Source organism: Tauraco erythrolophus, chromosome 8, assembly GCF_009769465.1.
Source record: "Tauraco erythrolophus isolate bTauEry1 chromosome 8, bTauEry1.pri, whole genome shotgun sequence".
Classification (NCBI taxonomy): Eukaryota; Metazoa; Chordata; class Aves; order Musophagiformes; family Musophagidae; genus Tauraco; species Tauraco erythrolophus.
In genome coordinates, this window is record NC_141472.1 from 38,892,996 (window position 1) to 38,913,696 (window position 20,701).

The 20,701-nt window shown below is 39.8% G+C and overlaps 1 protein-coding gene across 1 annotated transcript in view; it reads right to left on the reverse strand.

Moving 5' to 3' along the window:
- Positions 1 to 20,701, reverse strand: part of LOC104384628 (von Willebrand factor D and EGF domain-containing protein) — a 198,303-nt gene that overhangs the window by 106,207 nt on the left and 71,395 nt on the right. The window contains exons 9-11 of the mRNA XM_086616173.1: positions 14,217 to 14,487; positions 11,026 to 11,204; positions 6,503 to 7,434 (exon numbers count right to left, since the gene is read on the reverse strand). Coding sequence (XP_086472299.1) covers positions 6,503 to 7,434; positions 11,026 to 11,204; positions 14,217 to 14,487 — 1,382 coding nt within the window. The remainder of the gene's footprint in view (positions 1 to 6,502; positions 7,435 to 11,025; positions 11,205 to 14,216; positions 14,488 to 20,701) is intronic.

A 20,701-nucleotide genomic window follows, 5' to 3' on the forward strand; every position in this document is an offset into this window, starting at 1 on the left:
ACCTGAGGAACTGTAATAGCTGACCCTATACTGTTACTCAATACAATTATTTTTTTTATATAGTTGGTACTTTAATTAGTATTATTTAATTAGAGCATGCGAACAAGACTCAGTCTGATGCAGTGTGGTAAATTCAGAATGGTCTGTATGGTTATTCTGAAGACAACAGGGTGCAATTCATGAAACTGCTGTTGCAGATGGGTCTGAGGCACCTGAGTGGTTGTGGTTCACAGCTCTGGAAATGCAGCTGGGTTCACAGAACTTCTTAATAACGCTACTGAAATGTATTGCTATAAAAATGAGATATCCATAAGTGTGTTAGGTAATGATTATCTTCTCACCTTCTCACCATCATTTTTGCTTTTTTTTATTTCTTTACCGGTTGCTTTTTTTTCCAGAACTTTCCCATGAAGTTTAAACTTCAAGTGTCATTACTTCACTGAAACTAATTTGTCCTTATTATTCCTCATTACCTTTTATCTTGTAATTGCTCTTTAGAGCTTCATACAATCTGCATATTACATCCCTCTATGTGTGCTTTACTAGTCCTGATTTTTTTTTTTGTAAGCAACACGGTCAATATATACAAATGGTAAGCACCAACCTGATTTGCTATCTGTGGTAATTGGATTCTGCATTTAATTACAGGTGGTAATGACATTTTAAGCACCTTATACAGGTGTTGGGGGGGTTTTATGAAATGTTAAGCAACATTAAGAAAGTCTACGCTTCTGGAGCATTGCCAAATTTCAGAGGTGCCTTTCAACTCCAAATTGCCGTTTTCATGTGAGGATAATTATAGCTCTGGCCACCTGGACTGCTCTTGTTGGAGTAAGAGCAGAGGAGTAAAGCCTGTCTGCGAGCCACACTCGGCATCTTCCCTCTCTCTACATGTTTTCATTTAAAATTATTCCAAATATGTTACGGGTTGTATTCTGATCCCTAAAAATACTGTACAGCCACCTTTTCATGTGCGTGTGCTGGTCAAAACCAGTGGCAGAATACATTATTATCTATCGGCAGTGTAGCTGAGATTGAGTGACCTTGGAAAAGATATTTGAATTATGTTGATGGCCTCCTTGATCTTGGGGGAGTTTTAATTCACATCTATAACTCCAGCCTGAGAAAATTAGACGGAGATTTGTTTTGGAGCTAATGGGAAAATATATGGCCAGCAAAAGGAGTTGCCTTCTCCTTCATTACTCATGTAACTTCTCCTGGAAAATAACTTTTTCCTAACAATGGCATTTAAGAGTTAGCATTTCCAAGATCAACATATATTCTCCTGTTTCTTTGGTCCTGTCTTTTTGAAAGAAACTGAAAGAGGCAGCAGTTCTATATGTCCTGCAGAAACCTAATTCAGTTCTTAATTTCTTCTCCTTTTCTTCCCTTCCTACAGAATCTCTGCTTATTAGTACAAAAGCCCAAAGGCTTATCCTGCCTTTGCTTGCCCAGTGCTGATTGCCTGCGAGCTGCCGGCCGGGTCAGGATGCCTGAGCTGCCAGTTAGGAGGGTCAAGCTGTTGCCGTTGGAACATGCAGCTTTATTTCTGAGATTGATCTTAATTCTTTATCTCTAATTGCTTTTTCTGGTGTGAAATCCTGGCTATAGTGACGTCAGCATGTCTTCAGTTCTGGGGACTTCCAGTCTTTTGAACTACCATTTAAGAAGCACACCATTATTGTGTAATACTGTAGCATTTTTCCCTGCAGAGACACGCTATGTAGAACACTTCTGCCTGTGAGATGTAAAAACAAGCAAATATCTTTAAAAAATTGTTGTGAATGAAACTTAAAAATCTAGAACAGCTAAAGGTGAAGCTCACATTAATACTTATCTTGCTTGTCTGTACCAAATTAACTAGCTGACCTTTTCTAAATACTATAATGTCAGAGTGATTGTCATGCCAGAACTAAGATTTTATTTCTCCTTATAGGGAATCTGATCTCTGGCTGGATGTATAGATCTGCTTTACACTGCATTTATAAGATCAGGTGCTTTTATAGACACACAGTTTCCTTAGTTTTTATATATGGGTTGGAACTAGATTTGAGGGTTCGAGGTCCCTTCCAACCCAAACTATTCTATGATTCTATGATTCTATGATATAGAGAAAGAAAATTCTAGATCACTCACAAATGAATTCATAAACAGTCTGTAATACATGGAGCTTGTTGCAGCTCGTCACATTGATTCACTCTAGACTGGCAGTACTTTTCCCTCTCCATAGTTAATGCTGAAACCAACTTCTTGTGCGAAGTCTTCTCTTAGATTCTCTGCAGTCATACCAAAGACAAAGGAGAAGGTTCTGCAAATTAAGCATGTCAGTTGGTACCTTGGTTTTGTTTTAATTTTTCTGGAATATTTTTTTTCTCAATTTCGCTCAAAGTCAACTTGAACTTCAAATGCTTCTCCATCCCTTTATCTCTGTACCAGTAGTACAAGGGATGGAGTAGCCCAGCAGCCAGGTCCTGCTCACTGCTGGGATCTGGTGTGGGCCCATCCAGTGTGGCTGGCTGAGCTGTCGCCCTCCCAGCATGTACTGGTGTTTCACCAGTCTAGCGTTAGTTTGTACAGGATATCTGGGTGAGGAGGAGTGAGTACCAGAAGACACATCCTGTTCTTAATTTCTGTTGTATCAGGTATGTTTTTGTGTCTGGTATCAAGAATTAAAACCAAATTATCCATGTTAAATTGCTGACCCTCCTGTAAGGACATAATACCCTTTTAAATGCTTCTCCAAGGGATCCTAAAGCTGCAGAAGGTTTCTCCAGGGGACTGGATTCAGAGCCTTGTGTTTTTGACCGCCCTGCAGACCACTGCTTTCTGAGAGCACTACAGTCAGCTCAGTTTCCAGGGTCCAAAGCTCTGACTTTGGATTGTTCTAAGACAAGCATAAACCTTCTGAAGTAAATGAGAAGCTGTGGATAAATTTGGAGTTCGTTGTTTCTAATGACTGTGGGCCTCTGCCAGTACTCAGGTGAAGAGGTGTGTAGGTGTGTTCAGACACCCAGGTCACAGGTACATGCTGTGTATGCACAAGTAACATTCAAAGATTGTTGCACTGACATAAGGTCAAATACTCAGAAATTAGTTAAAGAGATAAGATAGCCTTAATCACCGGTCTTCACTAAAATCCTGGGGAGCATCCACTGAACATGCAGAGAAGTTAATTTTTTATGTCATGTTGCCCAAACTGAAGGAAGCCCTTCTCTCTAAAGGGACTGATACGATGACAGTCTTCAAACCATTACCACTGACTTTGGGGGAAATCCATACTGCCTCCCATTCACCCATCACATGGAGAAGCTGAGGACTGTTCTGGCAACACACTTTGGGAAGAGACAAGCGATAGCCATTTATGCATTCGAAGGTATATTTTCCAAAATGTTTTGCATTTGTGTAACCTGTGTTACAGAAGGTATTTGCAACTCTCCTGATCACTGGTGTTCCCATTTGTAAATACTGTGATGTCTTAGGTAAATTTGGTCAGGAAATGGATTCTCTTTATTTTTAACATCTTCATTTTGGGGGAAAAAAACAGCAATTCAAATCAAATCCAGCCAAACAAACCGTAGGTTTTTATATAAAGGAGGATACCTTCTTTAACAAAAAAACCCTCTCAAAAATGTTAATAGATTTTTTTTTTCATTAGTCTGTGGGCAAATTTCTTTTTCAGTTATATTTGCTTAAGCAGCTGCTTTTTTTTTTTTTCCATTTTAATGGAAAACAGTTTGTAAAATATTTTGAATAAATATTTTGTTTAGGATATGGAACACACAATGAATTGCTAAGTAGTTTTATTGTCTACAAGGATATTTGAGAAACAGCAGTTCCTTTTTAAGATTCTAGCTGTCATGCATAAAACATCTTAGAGATTTCCATGGGCCGAGGGGTCTATCCCTGTGAACTGTGCTGCATGTTCAGGGTTTTACCCTGTGCAAGCTGGTAGGTAGGTTACAAATAGAAAAAACAAATCTATATTTTTGCAGAGACGATTTTAGTGATTAAAGTTAGTTCCACTAGCCTTAATAACAGTCTATTGTGACATTTTAACATATATTTTTTAACTTTTTCTTCCATACAGACTTGCAAGTTCCCAGTGTATGCTCATGGTGTGGAATATACCACGAGTATAGAAAAAGATATGATGGTGACTCAAAATGGCAATTTCTAGTACAGTTTTATTTAATGCTTTCTCTTCTGAGCCCACTTTGCTTAGCTAGAAAATATTCTTCTCCTCGATTAGTCGTTATTAATACGTTCTGTAGGTTTTCTTAAATAAAAAATAATATTTGTACTTTCAGTTTGCACCCACAGAAACTATTTTACAGGTATTAGTTAAAGAAAAAACACAAGTGCTTAGTTGCAACTAAGACAATATGGGTTGTATATAGTGTGATAAAGAGAACAAGGGCCATTCACTTTTTAAATCACATATCGCCCTTGAAATGTTAGGAAAACTGCATGGGAATTTTGGAAAAGTGCCTTCTGTGTTGTGTTAGGAAAGCTACTGAAACGGTCAATGTTAGTTTTGTCACAACACTAACAAACTCACCCCCAGCAAATGGAGAGGTATAAGCATTAAGGGAAACTTATGCTTTCCTAATTGCAGCAGTGAGGCCCTTTTGTGGATCCAACGCCAGGCTCGCTCCACCCAGGGACCAGGATAAGGACGAGGATGCTCATGCTGAAAACAGCCTCCATGGAGCAGCTCTCGCTCAGCAGAGACCTGCAGGGACCCCGGGGCAGTGGAGCAGGTTTCCAGGTCAGTGGCACTGGAGGGAGCAGGAGTCTGCTGGGGGATGGCTGGGATATTAGTGAATCTTTGGAAAACCAGAGGGAATAATATGATGTACTGTGAACTCTAATAAACCAGACTCCCAAAAGAGAAGAGATTTGAAAAAAAAAGACCAACTACCACATTTTCCTCAACTGGAGAAAAGTGAAGCAAAGGCAGTGAGAGACGGATGAAGCAGTCACGTAGGGGAGTAGTAATGGCTCACGGTGTGTTTGCCACAGCTGACGTGTGTTTTTTTTCCACTTCTCACCTCCCTGTGCAATCTCAGGCCGCGCTCCGTACGCTGTCCTTGCTTATATTTGATGTCGCAGCAAGAAGACAAGGTGCCATTAGCTTTTACTTGAAAGGTCATATTGAAGTTATTTTCTTCTATTCTGAGGGATTTCAACCGTAGCAAAGTAAAATAAAATGTAAAAATCTGGCCTAAGCAACCTCCCTAACCTGGCTGTATCACAGGGAAATGAAGTTAAACATTGAAATGTATATTGGACAAAATTGCTCAACTCGCTTTTCAGTCACCGGTGTCAGTTGTTCTCTGTGCAAAAGAGAATGAATTCCTCCAAATCTAGGAAATGATCCTGCAAATTTTAGCTTGCCATGAACAAAAACCAAATGTCAGGATATATTTTAACCACTTTAAATCAGTGCACCAAAGACATGTTTATTGTGAAGCATGTGGATAATCCCACCCCGGCTAGAAAACGTGTTGGGGTACCAGATGTGCCACGGAGCTCCCGGGACTGGCTGCGATTCCCATGTCTCAGCAAAGCCACGGCAACTGACCCTAGATATGAGCTTTACCTGTCCTAAGTAGAAGGTAATGTCCATTAGCCTAAGCATCGCAGAAAAAGTCTTTCCCCTGTATTTGGGATGGGTTAAGAGAGCTATCTTGTCATTTCAGCTTAGCTGAAATATTGTTAGTTCTTAACTTTCGGGAACTCAACTGTATGGCTGAGCCTTAAGTACCTTTTTGTAACTTCAAGCATAAGCTTATGGGGTTTGATAAGGCAGGGCTCACGTTTTGAAATTAATGCTAATGTTTATGCGTGTGCTTAGTTTCAAGGACTGTCAGTACCCACATTGAACTTGGATTTATCCATTGAGGGGCTGAACTGTAAAGAAGAAACAAACCTAGTGGGATAGTCTCCTGTGTATATGTAATTCATACATATTTGCAGAATCAGGTCTGCAGGATCGAATATGTCCTGTAGCTATTTTATGGCTTTGACAATGTTACCTGTTCATTTTGTCACTTTTAATTTTTTTTTGTTACTAATACAGGGCTTGAAATTAATTTTCAAATTTTATCCTCTGTTGATCAGGAAAAAAAACAGAAGAATCTATGCAGTGTTAACATGAATATTGACCTCAAGGTGAGTAGGACCCTCTTTTTTGTCAAAAGCTTGCTTGTCAGCATGCCGGTGATAGATCAGATGTAAAGAAAATCACTTCTGCAAAGCCAATTTGCTAAGGGGCTTGTAAAATCCATTTTTAAAAAGTTACTGAGGCAAAAAAGTGAAGGACCAGCCAACCAGATATTTTGATCGGCTCTTCAAGGTCAAAAACTGATTACTAATTCATCAAATATCTTACTGGTAGCACTGTTTGAAGAGCAAACAACTCTGTGCAGATGTTCTACCTAATAACTCTAATACTAGGGAAAGATTAGCAGGGTAGGAACAAACAGAATTTTTTACTTACTTTTGGCAATGCTACAGTCATAAGAGCTGTGGTCTTCAAAGCACTGGCAGCCCAGTTCAGTACATTGTCCATTGCCGTTACAGAAAGCAGGACACCGGAGAACGGTGAGGATTTCCTCCTGGCTAGCAGATGGCTGGTTTCCTAAATGAAACACTCTATTTCTGTTTCCTAGCACTCTTCTTTCACATTCGTTTTCCAACAGGGCTACCAGTGCCCTCACCCAGGCCACGTCATCCTTGAGCTGCAGATCTAAAAGGCATATATCAATTACCTCATCCATCTGTTTTCCAAGGAGATCTTTACACGCTAAGCCAATGGTGGAATTTGCAAGAATTTGGTGGCAAATCTCCCGAGCTTTGGCAGCGGTTAGGCCATTGGGAGTGGGCCATGACAGTGGAAGTTTTGTCCGAATCCCTTCAAAGTAATCCTCTGGGAAAAAATATGCAAAGCTCTCTGAGTCTCTCTGGTTTGGGCCATGCAATGAGCGAAAGGATGAATATTCATAATAATCTCCTTGTCTTTTTGCTCTCCTTGGGTCTTCTGTTGTTTTGGTAGAGTTAATGGAACTGTTGTTTTTCATGGAAACGTGTGCGAGGCGTTTTAATCGGTCCTCAGGGCTACCTCGTTTTTGGACTGATTTAGTCAGGTATCTGTGATCAAAAGACTTGGCCGGCAGTTTCCCATCTTTTCTTAAAGACGACTCTGTTTCTGAGAGAGGGACAAACTCTGACGTAACATCTAGGTACGGGATAGCAGAGGTGTAATCCACATGATCATAATGGCAACCAGAAGATTGAGGTAAAGGAGCCTGGAGCATGTTTATCATGGACACAGACCTATTGCTTTCCTTCTGACATCTGCAGTAGTTTTTCCTCTGTTTCCCCTCAGAAGGTGCTGGAGTCTTGTCAAATAAACTCTTCCCTGGAGGTAATCTGATTTAAAAATAGAGAGAGATTAGAGGGAGGAAATTTTCTTTCCCTGAGACTGGACAGTGCATAAATTCCCAATCTACCAAAGTACTTAAGAAAATGCTTGAGTTTAATCTCTGTTTTCTTTAGCTGCTTTTGCACTGCCCTTCTTGAGTTGTCTTGTACATTTTTTAGCACTACATTGAGACATTTTAGTAACAGATGCTTAAGTGCTTTGCTGGAGTGTTGCCTAACTGCTTGACTTCTTGCAGGACTTTCTCTAAGGTGCAGGTTACCCTTTGCATATTACATATGAAATAAGGCCTTGGATTAGTTCCTCGTGTGACTCAGATACAGCCTGGAGAATGACACAAAAGACATACTTATTTCAAATGCTTTATTACAAAAATCCTCTTTATCTATTTGCTTGTGTTCTCCTTACCAGGTGTTTCCTCTAAGACTTGGATCACTAGTTTTTTTCTTTTAAATGTTTTTCCTTTTTTTTTTTTTTTCATACATGCTTCATTTCATTCTTGTCTTCTAGTGGAGCTTTCTTTTAGATTTTTTTATATAAAAGTTTTCTGTTGATCATAGGGCTAGACTATCACACAAGGTAAGGTGATTTCTTTTCCCTTTCTAATTTAGTCCAGCTTTAATGATAGATGTTCTCAAACTGAATGTCTAGGGAGTTCAGTTTGAATAAACAGCCATGATTAAAGTTTCTTTGGAAATTTCATGAGCACAAGATCTCTTATTGATCTTATTTGTGCAGCACAGGAGGAATCCTGGAGCTTCATAGAAGAAGATATATTTCTTTTCCCAATAGTTGGCAGCACTTTATTTCCATACAAATTTGAAATATCACCAAAAGTTTAAAATATTTTGGCATTGATTTTGTCTTGCAGACAGAATGTAGAAATTTTAGGAAAGTGAAAGCATTTGCCAACATTTTGGAGCCAGAAGCTAGATTCTGTTGTAAGAAGCGTAATTGTTTTTATCCTATTTTTCCAATATATATTGAAAATGGCATTTATGATATTGTTATTTTGATCATTGATACAATACTACTTTTAAATAAAACATCACGGTGGCACAGGCAAAGTGAGCCAATTTCTCTTTCTGAAACAGGAGCCCAGACATTTATAAAACCGTGTTTCCTAATGTGCAGGCTCAGCAGAATACACTGGGATACGACAGGACAGCTTCTGTGCTCACAGAAATGCACAAGCTATTCTGTGCTTTCCTACAGTCTAGGACAATAAAACACATTTACTGATTGAGGAAGCACGGAAACAACTTGTAGACCTTTGGACAATGCAACTTCGGCATTCGAGTGGGCAGCCTGCGCGCGCTCTTCCCCCGCTTCTGCTCGGTGGTGTTACCTGCAGCTGAAGCTGTCCAGACTCGTGTCATGAACTAAACGTAAACCTCAACTAAGGCAGCAGAACTCTCTCTTTCTTTGAGAGAACACTCCTAAACTAGAGGATTTAGGTAAATATTGCATATTTAAATAAATAATAAAAATCACATTAACTGGTCCAGGATTGGCACAGAAACTTAAAGCACCAATGAAAATTTCAGTAAAATGAAATTCTTTTACCTTGATATTTTATTGAAATAAATTCCTTTGCTGTTCCTACGTGAACTCAAATACCTTGCTTTGGTCAGCTCTGGTCAGCAGGACAGGGATGTATGATGTAGAAAGGCTGGAAGCACTGGAAACCCCATCCTTCCTCACAGGTGTGCAGATACTGATAGCACCTCAGTCAGCTAGGATGTGCCTTCTGTCCCCTGCATAAGATGACTAGACCATCATTCCTCTTAGCTGCCTGTTATAATCAAGGAAGAACTAAAGACAAGTTTGTCTAACTGAGTTGGATGCTATTATAGTGAACAAGCCCTACATTAATAGCATTGTCGCTGGTTTCTCAAAAGATTTGAAAAATGGTTTGAAAAATTTATTTTACCTACCTAAAATACATGTTTTAAAATTCAGCTCTTCCTTCTCCAGATGCTATTTAAGGTCTGGGAGGCTTTGATGTCGTTTTATTGTTTAAAAGTTTCATTGGAAAGCTGATGTTTAAAATAGATCTGTGCTGTTCAGAGCCCTGCAGCTGCTTGAGGGAGGTGGGAGCCAGGGAAGGAGCCGAGCTGCCAGATGGTGAGCACTCAGACTGGCTTCAGGTGCTGAAGGAAACCTCACATGCTTTCAGTGTTATTTAAAAGGAAATTAAAAACAGTAGCAGAAAAATCACTCTCCAGGTTCTGATTTTTACTGTGCCATTTGTCTGTGGGTGGATCAGAGACCGATCCAGTCTCCTCTGGAGGTGGCCTTAGTCTTTCCATTGGCTTAGTTGTTTTTTAAACCAGATTCTGAAAGGTTCTTGAGAGTCCATCCTTGGGAGTACTGCAAGGTGAAACTCATTACCCCTCTTATCTTTCTCACTTAGCAGGAGCGTCTCCTTTTCCTGAAGTATCTATCTCCATCGTAAGTGCTGAGTGCTAGAAAACTCCTCAATGTTTCATAAGTAAATTCCTATATATTGTGCTTTGGCTTCTGATCTTTTACCATACTTGCTTTGAACAGGTCCTCCTAAGAATCTTATTAGTTGGTCAGTTCTAGCACCGAACTGTTTCTCCATTTACCTTTCCAGAAGCAAACTCTGACTGATTATCATGTTATTAAGATGTTAAAGATGGCTGTTGAATTATAAATAGTAAAATTTGTAATGACAGGACAAAATTGCCATTAAATAGCCATTATTTAGGCCTGTTGAATATAACTAGAACATGGCACAGTTGGTTTTGTTTTTATTATTTTACGAAATGCAATAGGTCTAAAATTTATTATTCTTACAGGATTGTGCTAAATTCCCATGTATAGATTAAGTGATACATTAAGGTGGTTACCTTATTTTTCCTTATTTGCAAAGCATATTTCACAAACAAAACTACACAGTCAAGCAAATCCATTTTGGTTTTGGGAACCCCTATTAAGCATGTTTAGAGTTCAGCAACAGGAATTAAATGTGGGAGAGGGAGAGGAAGAGGGAGAGGGAGAAGGATATGTCAGAGGGCCAGGCTCCTGGCTTTGGTTCCAGACCATCTGTCCCAGAAAGTGCAAGTTTTCAGAGCTCACTGCCATCATTAGTAATGTAGATATTAAGTTTTAGCATGGTACATATATAACCACACTTTGTCAAAACGTAACATTTAATCTATACTCACGTATTGTAATTAGTGTTCGGGAATAAAAGAACAAGGGAAATATCAAACCCTTAATTAATCCCTATTGTCAGTTATCTACATTTTCCAGTGTGGGTGAGAACCGCATTTTTTTTAACAGCTGAGTGGGGTCTTAACACAGCTGTTAACATGACATCACTTGTGAATATAAAACTTCTTTCTCAGTAATTCCTTGTGTGTATTGTGCTGACTGAAAACTAAGCCCCCGTGCTGTTGGGATGGTAACAGGTCTCCAGGCTTCCCTCGCTAGATTAAGTAGATCTCTCCGTCAGGTCATTAGGGGAGTATGTAATTAAATAAACCTATCAACACCCCTTGAAAGAGTGCTACAGAGCATCTCGCGGTCCGGCATCCTCTCTCACTTTGTACCTCCACTCCTCTATGAAGTCTTCCTCGGGCACATTGCTCAGGTCGTTGTGACCGATCCCGTCAAAGAGGCCACACAAACCTCTGGTGCTGTTGAAGTCGCTGCTCGGGACCCTCACGGTCAAACCCATTCCCCACTTGCTCACGTCGGCTCGCACAAACGCTCCCGAAGGGAACAGGATCTGAAGAGGCAGAAAAAATCCCAGTGAACTGAAGCTGTTACCAAGCCTTTTACATAATAAAAAATGTCCCTTTCTATAAATGAAAATATCAAAGTAGGACGTTGGTGATGGCAGAGGTAATTTCAGATCACTTAGATACACTATAAATATTTATTCATGCTATTATTTAGCTGCTTTCAGATTCTATGGTACTAATATCTGATAGCATTACATAAATATGAAACTGCACAAGTACTTTCTTTTTAAATTAATAATTGCATCCATTGAAGTTTTCCCACTGGTAAGTTACCAGTTAATTTTTGAAGTGGCTTCCATGACAATAAGGCCACCCTTGTGTCTTTGCCTGGGAAATAATTTCTTTTAGATAAACTGCCAAGTCTGAAAAACAGCTTTCTTCCCTCTGAAAAATCGTTTCATTTTCCAAGGCTGGATTACCCAGAAAATGATTGTGTTTTAAAGTGGATAAAGCAATTTTCTCATTAAAGAACTTGTGGTAAGCTTGCACTGACCTTTAAAGGAAAAAAATCTTGAGGTTAAGACAAAGAAGTAACTGTGTAGATAATGGATTTTTCAGATTGGTGTCTCAGCCAAATAATAATAATAAAAAAAACCTCTGTTCAACTGAAATGTGTTTTTGTTTGTTTCCTTTATTTTACAGGTAAAAAAATATTTTGAAATGGATCTGTGCCAGGAGTGGGAGCAGGAGCACTCTATCCTGGTAAGTAACATTTTTTAAAAAAAATCCAAAATTAAATTTTGTCAGTTAAAATAAAAAAAAGTACATTACATCGTTGGAAACATCTCATTACAATACTTTCAAAATAATTGTTCTCCTATTTTTCAGTCATGCCTGCTGAAGTATAATTTATTCGGCCAAATAACGTGCATTGCTTTTCTTTCTTTTGGTGGGGATTAATCTCTTGTAAGCTCCTCCCTGCCAAATCTATCCGTATCTGTGAAGAAACAACTAGTTTATATTTGCATTTCTGTGCTGGAATTCAGAGTTTACATTTTGGCTGCACTACATAATAATCTTCCCTGGTTTGGTTTCCCAGTCATCATTTAAGGCATGAGAATAAATTTCTGAGCATCTCTCCATGAGTGATCTCCTCGTCCAGCTGAGCAGAGTAGGAAAGTGCCACTGATTGTGATAACAGCCCGAGACACCGTTTTGGACTCAAACCCTCTGTGTTTTGATGAGGGCATTTAAAGCCGCCCTTTTAGAAAAAATTTATTTGCCTTGGTGAATAATGGAAGTCATCGTATAAAATCAGTTCTTTGAATACGTCAGAAGATCTTGGCTAAAACTCCAGCTTGGTTGTACGTCTCGCTTCCCAAGGTAAGTTTTGAAAAAAAGAAAGATTCCCTGACATAAAGCTTCAATGGCCCGATGAGTTAATTTTTTCTTAGTTGTTTAATAGCTAGAGCAGGAGAACTGCAGTTGACACAGTGCTGGGTAGGGTTTGATTTCCTTCTTCAGCTGAACATATGACCTCTAATTGCATGCTTTACTACAGGGAGGAGCATTTCCTACAAGGCTGCGTATAAAATCCTTGCAGTCAGGACTGCATGAGTTGCTTCAGTCTTCAGTGCTGTCTGGATTAATATTTCCAGGTGTGGATTTATTTCAGGAATTCGGAGGCCTGTAACCCTTTCTTCTCTTGCTGCCCCAAGCAAAGCATCCCATCGGCCACTGAGGACCTAACATCTGCCCGGGTTTTCTGTAACCCACCTGCTGACTGAGGCTTTGAAGAAGCCTTTTCTGAGACCTCAGTTTGCAGAGTTATATAGTATGTATAGCATATATACTGGCTGCTGGAAGCTGCTACCTTGTGCAGAAAAGAGTGACTTAACCTCACTCAAAGCATCAGCCTCAAATGATGGAGGAGCCGTGAGGGATCCGGCTCCTGCGCTGCACGAGGCTGGCGATGGGCAACTGCTGAGAAAACTGGGATGCGCCCTGCACAGCGACCTGATAGGGGACTGTGCTCATTGCTGCACGATTCCTACAGATTCTCATTCAGATCAGGGCAGGATTCATATTCGTGTCCCAGGGGTGTCCTGATTTCTTTCACTGAGACTTGCACGAGGTGTAAATGAGAACAGGGATTCCTTGCTAAGATTATTCTAGTAATAAAACAGTAATTATATCGCATTCAGTTGCAAAATGAAATGACAGCTTGCTTCCTGCTTTTTCTCTGTTCTATAATTAAGAGACTTTCAATTACTACCTGACTAAGATCTATTCCAAGGGAGATCAGAAGGAAAGCCACGCACAGGAGCTCCCTGCATCATTCTGGCTATATTGTGGACCCATCTTCACCCGAAACATTTCCTGGCAATGTATCTTGATGATACAACTCTAGGACAAAATTATCTTCTTGGCCGTAATTTGTGGCTCATCTCCTCACCAAAGCCCCTGGTGCAGCCTGCTCTTATTCTTCCAGTGACTTCACTGGATTAGTGTGGATAAGTGATACTCATGCAAAGTATGTTGCGGCCATATATTTTTTAGGCAAATACTTTGAATTATACCAAATGTTGCACATTTGCAGCCCATTTTCACGGCGTTTGGGGGCTATCTGGATCTGACTAATATTGCCTCACTGTTCCACTCTAAAACTACATTATTCTGCTACCTGTGATCTCTCCTTGAATATTTATGTCATAAGCTCTGCGAAGAAATTTGCTTTATGTGATGCGGTTGGCTAGTGCCTAGCATAAACAAACGGAGAGCAGATTGCCGTACTGCGGAGAGTAAGTAACAATATCGGCGCTCTGCTATGTCTCCGAGAAATTTCCAGAGATATTTGTTTTGTTTTGTTTTACAGTTTGTTAAACCAACACTTTAACCAGTTTCTTCCCCGCATCTCATTTTTCGGTACGTTTTGCTGCAGGCGCTCTTATGGCTTCAGATAGATATTTTTGCAGCAGCTTCATTAATAATTCAGAAATGTTAAACTCACACTTTCAAAGAACAACAACAACAAGAGTACTCAAATATCCACGTACTGTTATTTTTCTCCCCCCGTAGGACTTTAGGATTTTGACGCGCGGCGATGCCTCAGTGCTTCTGACGGTTAGTCGGGGTCGGCTCTCCCGAAAGTGGCCGTTGCAGGTGTCCAGCACCGCGGTGTCACCCCCCTCCCGCGCGGCGACGCCGCAGTTGCAGGCGGTGGCGGAGCGGTGGCCGCCGCAGTCCCACTGCCGAACGTGCACTTCGAACGCCCGCGCCGCGCTCCGGCACAAAAGGAAGGTGCCGATTTTAGAGTTATCGTAGCGCCTGAACAACGACAAATGGAAAAAAGAGGATTTAGAGGCCCGGAGCATCCACCTGTGAGGGCTCTTCGTTGATATCGTACAACGGGAAGCCTTAATTAGGCCAGCGTGGAAGAATCAACACGAGGGGAAGTGTCTCTTCGGCACCATAAGCAAGGGAAGGCCGTCGCAGTTATTAGCTGGAAGCGCATAAGAATTCCTGTGAAAAGCGGGGAGCTGTCGCCCAGCTGCTGCTATGGCAACGGGCATGGATAAAAAGGATAAACATTTGATAAAAAGCAAATGGGAAAAAGTCCCTGCCTCCAGGCCTTAATAAATATGTTTTGGTTCTAACCGGATGCTTTACAGCGTGGTGTTCTTCAAAGCAAAGCCAGTGCTCAAATAACCTCTTCTGTGGCTAATCACTAACTTTTACAAGACCGACTGCATCTAGCTGAGTACTCCATGAGAAAAACTGGGATTCTACTGAAAATCTGCTAAAATGACGTTGGTTCCCTTCTTCAACACCTTCCCTGTCAGAGTAACTTTGGCTCTAAACGAGCTGGGAATCAGCACAGTGCAGCGTGTTGAACAATTTGGGACTCACATTCTTCTCCATACAACAAGTCTTTGCTCCATCCGAGTGAGGCCATGAGCAGAACAACTTGAATAATTTTGCAGGTGTTTCCCCTCTGCACAAGCCGGGTAAAACTCCTCCCGACTGCAGCCCCTTGGGTTTCCACAGCAGAGACCTACGAGAGGATCCTCCTCTGCATGTTCTGTGTTTTCTCAATCCATAAGCTTGTCCCATTCTTACTCTATTTCATTCTAACATGATGTATAAAAGCAAAGAAAACAGTAGCTCTATACTTTATATATGTTGCTGCAGTTTTCTCCTCACAAGCCAACAGCTGCCATCTTTAAAGACAATGGATTATTCTACTTCTTTTTAAGGCACTACATTTAGTTTTAAACACGATTTTTGGACAATTAAGTAGAATGGAAACTAAGCTATAAGCTTATAATAATCAGCATTATTATTTTCTACAATAAAAAAGAAAATATAAAAAGGAATGTATAAAACAACTAAATAACAGGATTATTTTTAAGCACTGTTATACAAACATCAATATTTTTTTAGTCTGTTATTGTTTTCTATACAGAGCAACAAATGGCTAAAGAACCAAGATTTTTTAGCATGTATCTGCGTTTTGTTTCTCTTTAGAATAAAAGCCCTAGAAATCTATGTAGCTTGAAACACAGGAAGAATTTAAACTCCAGTTGGTTTTTCTGCTAGAAAACACATTTGACTTTATCTTTCATCTTGAAAAACCTAGTAAAGTTGGCTATAAAACGATAAGATTTTGAATGGCTGTGTCTCATCTTATTTTCTAATCAGATACATAAATCCTGAGTACACTGCGCAGATGCCGTTGCTAAGATTGATTAGAACTAAGGACAACATGAAAAATAGATAATCTCTTTTAACATCAAGTATTAGCTCCATTTGGACATCTTCACAGGAGAGACAGAGGAGACAGGATATTTTATGAGAATCACCTTCCACAACTTCCTTCAACAGGAGGACCTTAGAAGGGAAGGTGTTTAGAGAGCTTGATGGAAAATACTGCATCCGAATGGCTGTATCCTGATTAATCAGCTGAATCTGGTAAATAAGACTGTATTAGCATATGCACGTACATGTCGTTGCAGTTATGGGCACTATTTACTGCTTAATAAGCATGGACAGTGGACTCAATCCAACTCTCCTGGAAGTCACTTAGAGTCCTTCAATTAAGTCACGGCACAGATTGGGTAAGCACATAACAAATCTGCAACTTGTCTAAATTGAAGCTTTCAACTGCCTTTGAATTACTTGAATAGATAATTTAATGTAGTCAGGTAAACTTTTGTGATGTTTATACAGCTGTAATTGTGATAATTATTCTTTGGACATTTGAGAAATTGCTTGTGGCGCTAACACCATGAAGTAGCATTACTGGAGCTCTTGCGTGAGGCAGCTCTGAGCCTCTTTCATGAACCAGGCACCGCTGCCGGTGTCTGAATTGCCCTCCACGGTGCACTTCCCCATCCTGCTGCCCCAGTAGTCTGTAGCAATGGATGTACAGAGTGGAAAGTGGATCTCTTCCTCCCCATCCATGTGTCAGGGTTGTTTTTCAAGAGGTGCATCAAGTTCTTTTTCTAACATGAAGTCATGGCTCAAGTTGTGTGCTTAATCCAGGAATTACAAAATGCTCCTAAGTATTTGTTTATGATAGTGAGATGATATAGGAATCATTTCTGTTGATTTATGATAAGAGAAGGACAGAAGGGAATATAAATATAGATAAACAATTGATACTAGTAGCGCTAGATTAACTAACACAATACATTTACTATTCACCAAGCTACATTTCTTTCTTTATTTATTTTTTTAATTAATTTAGTTATTATTGTGGCTGCTCCTAAAGTTTTTCTACCACAGTTTTGCCACCAAACAATTTGATTTGTTGACATGTCCCTCCAGGCTCCCTCTTTCCTTGCTAGTGAGAACTATTTTGTGCTAGCTGTGACCCTAGGAAGTGCTGGGTGATGCTGGAGGATGTCCTCTGATTTCAGAGCCCTCATCACTGGGGACTGACTGTGCTCTTCTCGGGGAGCGAAGCTGTTGGGTTATGTTCAGCAGTCACTGGATGCTTGAGGAACTTCTACAGACTTCAAAAAGAACAGCACCTCTGGGAGGGCTACTTATGCCCAGAACTTTGTTGTGGGCTACTAATGATGGATGCCAGTAAAACGCACCACAAGTGTGAAACTGTGCAAGCTGAGGGATTTTGTCATTGTGCAGGAAATAATGCCGTTTTCCCTGGGATAATATTGATGAATAGATTAGCATAAATGTTTGAGAAATCTCAAAAATATTTTCTATTTTTTTTTAACTTAAAATGCAAAATAATATGAATGAAATATATAGTTCACCAATCAAGAAATATTTCCCTTTGAATATTTTGCCTTAAAAGGATTTTCTGCGTATTTAGTTTTAAGCTAGTACTTCATATTTAAGAATCTACAATTTATGGCATGAAAAGCTTTTATATTTATAATATGCCATAACCAGTAATGAGGGCTATACTTCTGCTTTACCAGGCTTTCACATTTGTTTAATTTAGAAGGTACTTTGCTATAAAAGGAAGTACTCTCTCTGGGTTTTAGCTAGTATAATTAACGTTAGTTCACATCTATGCTCCAATATACACAAATTGATTGTGCTTACACTGTGAAATATGACACATTCTGCTTTGATTTTCAGTCACCTCCTTTGGTCAAAAGAACGAAAAGATTACAAGATAAATATTTCTGCAGATGTATATTAGCGAGAAGCATACCAAAGGGGAGCGTTATCATTAGAAGTGAGGTATTCAGTGATCTAATGAATAGCTAACTACCTCAGATGTAATGGGAGCTCAGCATGTCAGATTAAAAATTGTTGCAAATATCACTGTAGAAGTTACAAAATGAAGTAGTATTGTGAAATCTTAGAAATCAACCTATACATTGGAAGTGACCATTTTGGGAGGAAAGTTTTGCTAGCAAAAAGAAACATCGTCAAGTCTTCTGATTTTCATGCGTTGTTCAATTTTCCAACAACTCTGCTAAAGAAACTACTAGAATCGGTATTTCTAAATTAAATTTTGACGGGCTTTTTGATGGAAATGAACAGATTTCCTTCTTTGATTACATTGTTTGATGGGTGCTCTGCTGTTGATCTCTGAAGCGGTTTTGATAGTTTATTAAGCTTTGTTTGCTGCCATCTTTGTAGCCATACAGATGTGGGCAAAGACTGCTATTTCCTTCCGTTCTCTTTGAGTAATTTTGAGTGTTTCTTTTCTTTCCTGTGTAGTGTTCCAATCTGAGCCTCTCTCTACAGATCATTTATAGTTGACGTAGATCCTGATGCCCAAGAGCTGATGCTCTACTCATCATCTCAGCCTGCTGCTTCATAGTCCCTAGGAGTTTCTCTTAGTTTTTTTCTCTTCTCTTGCTTTACTGTTTTCAATCAGCAGATCAGTCTCTTTCTGCTACTTTTTCATTCTTGAGGGACACTCATGTGGTGTCCCACTTGAGCCCACAAGATTTTTGTATAATTCTCCCATTTAGAATACCTAATGCATCCCTCTTTTCAAACACAATTTCTATCATGTACCTTTCATGACCGAGGGGAAATACTTCACTTCCATACCTCTGTGTCGGACTTTGCCTTTAGGTTATAGGTTTGTATCAGGACAGAAGCAGGGATTGCATTCCCCACTCCTTAAATAGAGAGCTTTAAAATCATTCACTACTGTGTTAACATATTTCGGATGGGCAGATAGAGATGTTGCTTACCTGGTGTGTAATAGGGTGGCATAATCATTACAATAATTGAAAGAGAAATTATTTACAATAATAAATGGGAATATAAGTAGGAGTAATGGGACTGTGAAATGATGGGTAAGAAACTTGGCTGAATATCAAGAAGTGATACATCTTAGTGAAATAACTTACTTATTGAGATGGCAGAAGCCCTGTCAACTTGGCTCTTTTAAAGCTACAGTGGACAGAGCAGTGACAAACATCTATCCACAGGGAAGAAATGTGCAGTTATCGAGGGGCCAAGCTAATCCTGAGATTTTTCTGTGTCAAGGCTGTGCGACTCAGAGGCAGGGTGCCACAGAAGGATGGGCTTTTCCAAACTCCCTGTGCTCAAATATAATCGTGAATTGCTTAGAAGCATTCTGTGTGCAATCTATAACAGGGTTGCAAAATGAGTTATTCAAATAAAATAGCTTTATTTAATTTTAGACTTTTTTCCCAGGGAAGCTATGTAATAATATACTACATAGCTGAGAGCATTCCCCCATTCCAAGAGGTACTTTTCTGTAATTTATGGCACAACAACCTGGCAGATCACTGTCCGTTCTTAGCCCTAAATCAGAAGGGAATAATTCAGGATACAAATGTTTAGAGACTTTTGAAATAATATTCTAATCTAGTTTAATATCCCAGAGTTGAAATAATTGCAGATACCATGAGGTATGGCAATGTCTTTGCACCTCTTGTAACTCTACCACAGCTTCTACAAGTTGAGCAACCAAACTCGCATGAAATAAGTGTCTGACCAGATTTTAAATGGTATTCAGCAAAGCAGGGGGGAAACTGGAAAGCCCCAGATGTGCAGAGCTAATCTCCTAGCTGAGACTGCCCAATTTAGGTGATGTCTTTGTTTGAGGCAGATGTATAACCTTTAATGGAGCCACTGCCTTTCTTCCTCTCATTTCATCGAGAGATTTCTCCAGCTTTGATGTCATTTTATATGCTGCCTCCAGAGTACACTGGACTGAAATTGGGACATTAGGATATCAAAATTAGAATATCATGCCTGCTGAGCCTCTGTGGACGCTGTGTGCCTAAAATCATTATCTGTGCCTTTAGGAGGTTAACGGCAGAATGACAAACCTGGAATGTGATCTGAAATATGAGCAACTTTGGATCCAACATGCTAGATGCAAACTTTAAAAACTTTCTGTTACGTTAAATACCTGGGGTAAATAGATTAACGAATGATTAGGGAAGTTAACTGAAGAAAAGTTTTGTACAGCACAGGTTGTCAAACACAAAGATACCACCTTTGGCTCAGTAAGTCTTTAAGCAACTTATTTGCTGGATAGTATAGGAGGACGTACGACTTTATGTTTGCACTCTAATATTTGTCACTGTCATTATCTGAGACAGTACGGCCATCTTCATGGTTTTTTGGTTGTGATTATGACTGTCAACTCAGTGCAGAGATGCAGCTGTGCATAAACCAGCTCTGTAAGTAGAAGAATGCAAGAGTATCCTTGGGCAGAGTGACTTTTCATCAGGTGTCACTAAACTGCCAGGAAGAACCAGGCTGTCCCTGTGTGCTGTGCTGCTACAAGGACATAATGGCTCATTTGGGTGGAATTGAGGTGTCGCTGACACGATGCCACGTGGTGTAGACATCTTCTCAAAGTCAATAATGATGGTTCTGTTTGAAGAACATTTTGGAATCTGACCTTTGTCTTGTAAAAATTATTCAGATTCAAAACCATTGCCGCTTTGAGATTCATCCATTTCTAGTCCTTTTGTCAAAATGAGCATAAACAGCTGGAAGGGAACCATGTATGTTATTGAAGCACTACATTAATCACTATGAGCAAACTAGTACAACGCTCTTT